Genomic DNA, 9,121 nt, shown 5'->3' with positions numbered 1-9,121 from the left:
TAGTGATCACGCGTCCGCCCCTCCCACCGCTGCTTCCTGTCCTACACTCACCATTCTTTCCGCCCTGCTGAGAAGGTGCTGCATGTCTACTCTTCATTCATGCTCGATAACCACTTCTTGCTAAAAACGAAGACGATGACTGCACTGATTTCACACTAAATACGTACACCAGCGGTTATAAAGCAGATAAACGGATCCTTCAATCCATCGTTCACAACAACACCTTAAGCGTAAATAAAATTAAACTAGTAGTACCTTCATGCCACCCTAGCACGCAAAATGCATTTCTAGATCATGCAACAAGCTAACTTAAAGATCAAACCTTCATAAAATAACATCCATACGAGACTACAAGTCCTCAATTAAGCTTGAAGTCTGTGGCCTCGATCGTACTCAACTTATTGACAGTTTCTGTTGAAGTGGTTGAAAGTTACTCAAATTAAATACTCGTATATGTCATCCATCTTGCCAGTTTATTTCGACAAGGCCACTATTTAAATAATTTTCGGAATATTTATGCAATAATTTAGTTGAACGAAGATTCACAAGTTTATGGTTTTCTATGATTCGTTTCATTTCGGTTAACACAAAAAGGCGAGATTCAGATGCGTGCAGAGGCTGTGTTCAGAGACACTAATTCGAGACCTTGAGTTGTTCGATGCTCGTAAATCGAGTACCGAAGTCATTGCCTGGTATACGTAACTTTTGAAGCAAATAAGTGTCATTTGAAACATAGAATTTTATTTACAAATCATTCCGGCTAAAGATATCTTTCAAAACGAAGTTCTGATTGGCCGAAGTAATTTGGGTATCACACTTATTTTTGAGTAGGGGCTCGTGGATGGCCGCTCGAGCCATAGCGACGTCCGGTGACTGACGTCTGGTGTGTGGGCGAATTTGGCTAAGCCGCATCTGCTACCGTGATCCCTTCTCAAAACAAGGAAGGTTCAAGCATTCCAATTATCTGTTTTAAACTCGATTTATCAGACGACAACTTCCGGTTAGAATGACAGCCAAAAGAGCAAGTTTTGAAGTTGAAATGTTTTTTTCACGTCTGAGTATTCTGTAATTCACTGATTTAGGTAGGAACAATATGTTACGTGAGTTTCCAACTGAAAAATTATCATCAGATATTCTGTCGCAGTGTCGCTATACGAAATTCCTAAAATTATTACCTAAATCGACGAGAATATCTGAATAATTGGCATCACTCCACATAGCGATATTTTCAATGACCATTTATTATTAAGAAGTCATTCTTTGAGTAAGTTGAATATCACTATATTCTTGAAGTAATTAGCGCCAGACTATTGTGGTAGTTAGCCACACCTTCCCTCCCCGTTTCTCATTTATCACCAGCTGCGCAGCCGTTCGCGCTTGGCGCACACCGGGAGACGACACGCCGCCAGTTGCTGAGCTCCCGGCTCAGTCTTCATACCAAGACCGTCGCAGGAGGTGGTTAGGCTAGTCACTCTAGGCCTAGCCGTCAGTGAAATATTGTCCTTGGAAGTTACGTGCTTGTCAAACTCCTGTCATTCTTGAAGTAGTCCTGAACTCGTGCAAAGAGTTTTAGACTTGCAACAACGCTAAATATACTTGTGATCTCATCAAGTGTTGTGATTTTGTGAGAATTAGAAAGTGCCTAAGTTAGCTTCACTGGAGCATTGAAAAGCTGCTTGCAACGAATCGGAGAGAGTCCCGTACTCCGTCGTGTGCATAAAATCTCCAGGCTATTGATCTCGAGCTCACAAATTTCTGTTGTTCAGTTCTTGTTTTTCTGTTTCATTAAAACCACCGTACCAGATGCGCATCCAAACTGTAGACTTTTATGATTTGAAACAGTGTACAAAACTTATTCTTTTGTGAACGAAAACCTTGTGCATACTGAACCTAATATTACGTTCTTTAGCAACTTTGAAATTCAGCGGGCACTTTAATGAATTTTGAAACTAAAAGTCACTCTAACCTCTGAAGATCAAAGTTGATAAGTTTTTTGCTGTTTACCCGGTTATTGCGTGTTGGCCAAGGACTATTCAGATGCGCCAGATCAGCAAGCGCACCGTTCGTCGATTGTCTCCTCCCTCCGTTCCCAAACTCCCTGAAATGCCTGCCATCTGCGTCGAACGTGCGTTGGAAACCCGAACCGTGCAGTGCGTGAACACCGGACATCTGCTCAAGAGGATGAAGGGACTAAAGAAGTTGAAGAGGAAAATGGGATTAGGTTAGTTACTGTCTCAATAGTTTTGTAAGTTCGCATGATTTCATTCGCGAGTTTTCATGTCCTCCGAATTGCAGTAAAAAGTTTTTTTGTACAGCCGTGAGGATTTAACTGTCAGGTTGTGGATTGGGTATCATTGAACATATACTTCTGCAGTTTAATAACTGGAGTGCAAAAATTGAGTTTTGACCTTCAAACTTGCACGTAAATGTACTAGGAAGAAATATATAGGACTCATCGCAAAGATATTCCACTATCTCGAGCTTCACAACATTCTTCGTTGTTGGGCGTGAAGTACTATTACAGTAACATTTTGTATACCCTACTACTATATTTGAAGACTTCTAAATAATTTGCGAGATGATAACTGTTATTCTTTATGGAAGGTCCACGTCACACAAAGGTTAACCAGCCCTGGCACAGGCTTTCACCGAAATCGCATTCTAGGTTCTTTGTTGAGTGGTATCTCATCAGGAGAGCTTAGGGCCTTTGTTAGCAAGCCTCTGTTGCCTTGCTATCGGTTTGCTCGTTTCAGTGCTCATACATATGCAATATAAAATGATTACGCTACATTTTATTAATTCTGTCCCCATTGTTCTAAAGAACTCATTCTGTGTAGTTTAATAATAATCGATAAAAGAAGTGGAACGTTTTTGTAATTTTCATGGTCACGATTAAATAATGAGTGTATTCATAATCATGAGGCAATTCCCTATCGTTGTACGCTATTAATATTAAATATTAATAAATTTATCTAAATATGGAAGTTAAAAAACTTGGTTCCGATTTTTATTGGAAATTAAGGCTGCATGAGGAAAGCTTGGCCTTCTATTGACGTCAAATCATCAACCCAACTATTTTATAGTCATGGCCATCTATGCTAGCCTGCTACTTTACTCCATTTGATACTTAGTTATCAAAAGAAATACCTTCCAAAAGAACACCACCAGTAATATCTGACAGAACTCTGCGGGTCGAGCGTTCCTATTTTCACCGCTCCCATTCTTTTGGGAGTGACTACATAACCGGCTAACTTTCTCGTAGTTGTAGCACCGATTCTAGTTTATTTTGTTTTTATTTATCCTCGATTTTCAAACTAAGTCAAAACATGTGTTATTGAAGTACACTTATAAGAAGAATGTACGACCTGATCGAAACCGTTCTAGCATTGGTGTTAAAAATCGAAAATGAAGCTGAAGACCCGATCTTTTAGTTAGTGGGGTGTGAATTTGTATTGCAGGGATACAGATTGATTTTACTCATTCAGTGTGTTTAATTTATGTTTGCATGGCATGCAGCCATCATTGAGCACAATTTTTGAATAATTCTTAATTATCATTATTGCATCGATAATTTCTTTGGTGTTAGTGAAGGTATTTAAATAAACATGGTAACAACTCCCTGCAAGCCTTTAAATGTCTAATGTGAACAAATCGCCTTCAGATATTGATATAAACACCGTTTGAGTTTTTCTCTTTGTTCGTGATTAATTTTATGTTGTTAACGCCCAACGCAATTGTATATCTTCAAATATTTCGTATAAGTTTGCGTAACTGCCGCCATTCGCTCTTGTACTCATTTCGTTTTTTTTTTATTGCAGCTCCGAGATGGTCGGATTCCGCAACTTTCCCTCGCCCACCCCTGCTTTTCCACAGCGTCATGGGCGAAAACGTTAGAGTGACGAACGAAGGAACCGTTGTACGAAGAACACAGAGCTTCTGCAAAGGCATCGCCTTCTCCAATCGAAGTGTCTCCATCAACGAGAAAATATGCATTCGACTGCTCGAGATTTCCTCGAACTGGTCTGGAGTTCTGCGTTTTGGTCTCACTTCAGTAAACCCCGATTGCATGAGAGGTGCATTGCCAAAATACGTATGTCCAGATCTCACAAGCAGAAATGGTTGCTGGGCAAAGGCGCTTAGCGAGCGATACGCGCATCAAGGCAGTGTTCTTTACTTCTACGTCAATTCTGCCGGAGATGTTATATATGGTATGGACGATACAGAGATCGGTGTCTTTCTGAACGGTGTAGACGTTAAAGGTCCACTTTGGGTGGTTGTTGACGTTTATGGAAACAGTACTTCTCTTCAGTTCGTAGACCCTTCCTTCTCCATGAACAACAGGGATGATTACAGAAGAAGCGCCACCGTCGTACGCACTTCGAATGGCGCCATCAGCAATAGGAATTCTCCTGCACAACCAACTCAGCCTTACCCTTCCAGCGACGTAGCTGAAGACACCGTTACTATTCCTGGTTTTGGAAATCTCCGCATTACTGACCCAATGGTGATTCAAGCCATTGAATATGAATCGACTGGCAATTCGCTGCCTTTGATGGTACATCAGAATGTTTCATTCCAACCACTCTCGTTTCACCACACAAAAGGCGCGAATATTTCTTTTTCTGACCGCAATAGGATGGTAGCAAAGCGAAGCTACAACGAGTATTGCAAAGGATACGTCTTCACTGGACGGCCTCTTAATATGAATGAGAAAATTGTTTTACAAGTCTTGGCTAATGAGCATCATTATGTCGGTGCAATGGCATTCGGCGTGACCTCTGCAGACCCGGCCGACCTATCGTCAGCCGATTTGCCAGAAGATTGCGATGAGCTCCTGGATCGGTCCGAGTACTGGGTTGTATGTAAGGACGTCGCGGCTTCTCCGAAGGTGGGAGATGAATTGTCCTTCACATACAGCGCTAACGGGCAAATAACATTTGCGAAGAACAACGGATCTCCACATGTCATCATGCACGTCGACAGTTCGCTGAAGCTTCATGCCTTCTTCGACGTCTTCGGTCACACGGCTAAAATACGGATGGTGGGAGCCGTCAAGGTGCCTGATCCTAGCCGCGCTTTGGAACAGCAGCACCGGGACCTGCAAATGCGTCTCCAATCTGCTGTTGGTAGGTTCTCATTCCTATGTTAAGGTAAAATTTATTATTAAAAAGCTTTGTCCTGGACTGCAAGCCCTATTTTTGCTATTTTTAATGTTACAAATAAATTGAACCATTAAATTTTAGATTTATTGAAAATCGTATTCAAGCTTTTGATTCAGTGTCTAATTGTTTCTTCTATTCCAGATGAGATGGACTCATCATCTGCTTCTCCAAACTCCATGGACTGCGGCCACCGTGCACAGTCTCGTACTGAGCCGAGCACCGCACCCATTGCTCAACAGACGCACTCAACAAATACCACGTCCTCCAACACCCAGTCGGTCAGTCGTCTGAGCAACGTCGTTCCCCCTGCAGGGCCTGCCGAAGATAACCGCATCATGGGAAGCACCCCAGCTCCGTCTACCTACCCAAACCGTGCATATGTTCACACCACGCACTCCTACAACGAAAGCCTCCAGGCTCCTTCACCAGTGCGGTATAACGCTCATCCTAGACCCCCCGTTCCAAGAGAAACGCTGGCAAGAAATGATTCTGTTACTAGGATACAAGTTCAGTTCCCTGTCACTTTCGAGAAAAGAGTACCTACTCAGATGATGGGTAACTCCGTCGCCAACAACACTTGCAATACTTCATTAATTTCTTCATCATCTACATCCCATCAAGCGTCTTCGCCTGGTAACAACAACTCCATGGATGCGTCTGAGTGTTCAGTTTGTTATGAAAGGCACATCGACTCTGTACTGTACAGTTGCGGTCACATGTGCATGTGCTACACTTGTGCCATTCAGCAGTGGAAGGGTAGAGGTGGCGGAGTTTGTCCGATTTGTAGAGCTGTAATTAAGGATGTTATAAGGACCTATCGAGCGTAGTGTTCGTAGTTGGTAGCCAATCTTAAATTTCCTGCGACTAGAGCTTGTAAAGTGTCTATTTTCTTAAATTGAAGAAGCTATAATGAGCTCTTAGAGTTATTTCCAAGCATCAACAAGTTCATATCAAAACTGAAGGGTTTCAAGAACCCGAGAGCTTTATTTTCTTGTGTTGCGTAACTTCTTTCAGTGAAAATGTTATCCAAACTTGAAGAACCAGGGTTTATGTCATTTCACTTTACATAGATGTTCTTGTGCTACAAGGTTTATTAATGGTACTTTTTTTATTATTTGGTGATCTTCATACTGTTTGCCTAGTGATAATTCTTCTCCTAGAGGTAGACCTAAGATTATTCTTGTTCTAGGTATTCTGATGATTATTTTCCCTGGTTGTTTACGAGAACAGACGTGTTCTAAGCTAGTCAATATGTTGGTGTTAACATGGTAATTTTAGTTTTTCCGTTGTATTTTTTACTTTTTTTTCACCTCGACCTCAAACTCGTTGGATTATCTTGCGAGTTTTCTTTTTTCTCGTCAATTAGTTTAGGGTCGTGACCAAATAACTGCAGGGTACCTATCTTGGTAAATGAGGGAGTACCGAGCAGCAGTCTTGTCCATGCTTTGGTAAATTCCCAATTTTCGTCTAGGTTCACGCCGTATTTAAGGTATTATTTTGAATAAAAATACGATGCAGTTCTTGTTGATGTGGACCTAGTCAACAAAATGTGAAATCACTATCATTCGAAACAATAATTGCTCAACAAAGGTAATTATGATAATTAAAAATTTAGGGTTATTAATTTGAATTGTAAAAATTGCTTGATTCGTTTTTTTTTCACTGTAATTGTCTTCGCAGTCTGTCTCTTGATACCAGCTTTCTCCTATCGACGTAGATCTCAAAGTACTTAGATACTGACTCTGTTTACAATTTAATTGTTGACTACTCAATACTTAGCTTATTTATACTGAAGAAAAAAAGTTCCAGCGTGTCACTTTTTATTTTCCATGGATGTTTCCCTTTCCATTAGAAATCCAATTATTATAATTCAGTTAAAATTGCGCAGTTGCAGTGGACTTTATTTTTGCCAAGTTAGAAAAAATGGTCAATCAGCTCGAGGTGAAATAAAAATTGATCTTGAGCTTAATTTTACCAGAGTGGATTTTGTTTATTCTCCATAAATTATAAAAGTGAACTAGTTTGAACTGCGCTTAGTAAAATTCATTCGCATGGTGATAATTAATTAAGAAGTTGCAAATAGCAGTCCCGTTAGAGGGGTTGTGGTTCTTCTAAGTCATTCTATTTTTGCAACGGTCTATGAAATACAGGCTTGAAAAAATTTAAGTTGAGGCTTGGATCAGCCGCTCTCTAGGTTTAGTGGGTTCAGCCCCACTGTATACCATCTATTTATAGTCAGTTCAGTTCATCCCCTCTAGGGAGCTGTCCCCCTCCAGCCCCTCGCTAGTATAAGTTCAATCCCCTCCTCCTTAGCATCTCTTCAGTGATAGTTAACAAAATGAGCTCAGCCGGAGAAAGCGGAATGTAATCCCAGCATGAAGAGTCCAGCTGACCTAAATGATGGCATTCGAGCAATAGGCGTCCTGCCGAACAAGCGAACTTTTTTCAAGTCTTGCGAACAGTTGAGATTTCTGCTTTAATGCCGGCGAATGATGGGATCAAGGCGTGGACTAGTGAAAAGTTGGGCTAAGTTAGTAGCGTCCCTGACGTCATTGAAGGGTATATGCTGATAGTATTCTCAATATTCGAACATTACTCCCAAAATGAGTGCTTCCGTGATGCTTACACGAGTGCATCGATACCGGTTCTGACACAAACATGACATCGAACTTTCAGGAAGGCCCGACCTACTCAACAGACAGAGTAATATTTATGTTGAATACCTCCGAAATCCATCACCGTTTATTCCACCCTGAATGCATTTCATGTGAATGGAATTTCCAATAATAAAAAAAAATTCAGTTTCTAGCAGGTAAACGTATTACGGTACTAAGATAGAACATGAATGTGATGTGAATGAAATGAGTTAAATCAGCCCGACATTAGGTTTTTTCTTGAGTTGAATTTGGTGACTCAGATGACAGATGATGCTATGAATTATAGCACTCAGCCGTCCTAAACGTTCGGTATTGGCATGTCGCGGCATCACCGTGCCCACTGATTTGTTTCGATGAGGACGATAGTCTCGCTGTAAATACAAGTCAGATAATACATTTTCTTAGTTTTTGACAATTTGTTTTGATCCTACCATAACCTGGTCATAAAGTTTTTACGTCTTTTAGGCATGAGTAATTTAAAATTGGTACTGATTCCAGAGACCTAAACTTTGAATGCCGAATGGAGAATGATCAATTCCGATAGAGCCGAATACAAGTGATAAATGCATTATATGTGATAAATGTATTATGATAAATGCAGAATGCCGAATGCATGGTTGAACTAGTATATATAGTTCAACCATGCCCGAATGCTTGGTAACCATGGCTTGGTGATAAGCAGAGAGTGCAGAATGCGGATCAGGGGCTGAATCAATCAGAGCAGAGTGCAAGAGTGCTTTCTTAATTAAATAATGAAATTGCATGGTGCCGGATATTATGTGTCCAAGTCTGTGAGAGTTGTATAGGGGATATTATCTGCATTTTTGCTGAATTCCTCTTAAATCGATCAATAGATGATTTGCGGTGGCTAATAGCCTACTTGCATAGGCAAATAAAAAAAATGGTGAAGGAGGGAGAAGTAAGCCTGCAGCAGTCCCTCGTATTATTTTTTTTTATAATTGGGTTGAAGACTTGTTATGTCAGAAGCACCTCCCATCCTGCATGATCTCTGTCAAAGCCTGTCTTTAGGCTACCACTTGTAAGCAGAAGGTGTCTAAACACATTGTCTACCGATGCCGTAATTAACATTGCCATTTACCGATGCTTTTCGTACCAAAAGGTTCCAGTTAGTAGACAAAAAGTTAAAAGAGTAAGGAACCGCTACCATATACACACCTTGTACAAGTGCGGTTGTAGCCCCGCTGCTCATTAATTTGGGGTTGACGGTGGACGGGTGGAGATATAAACTAAGTTTCACAGGTTAGCTCATGTTAGAGTACTTTTGCTTGCTATTTATTTTCT

The 9,121-nt window shown here is 40.8% G+C and overlaps 1 protein-coding gene across 1 annotated transcript; it reads left to right on the top strand.

Annotated features, from left to right (window-relative positions):
- The first annotated feature begins 1,394 nt into the window (after positions 1–1,394).
- On the top strand, positions 1,395–6,973 carry LOC108672747 (protein neuralized-like). Its single transcript, XM_018160471.2, has 3 exons — positions 1,395–2,221; positions 3,819–5,126; positions 5,304–6,973. The coding sequence occupies exons 1-3, from the start codon at positions 2,038–2,040 to the stop codon at positions 5,987–5,989; spliced, it is 2,178 nt and encodes a 725-aa protein (XP_018015960.1). The 5' UTR covers positions 1,395–2,037; the 3' UTR covers positions 5,990–6,973.
- The last annotated feature ends 2,148 nt before the right edge of the window (positions 6,974–9,121 follow it).

This window comes from Hyalella azteca, unplaced genomic scaffold (genome assembly GCF_000764305.2).
Source record: "Hyalella azteca isolate HAZT.00-mixed unplaced genomic scaffold, Hazt_2.0.2 contig9347, whole genome shotgun sequence".
Classification (NCBI taxonomy): domain Eukaryota; kingdom Metazoa; phylum Arthropoda; class Malacostraca; order Amphipoda; family Hyalellidae; genus Hyalella; species Hyalella azteca.
The sequence above is the reverse complement of the archived record's forward strand: the minus strand, read 5'-3'. Positions and strand labels throughout refer to the sequence as shown.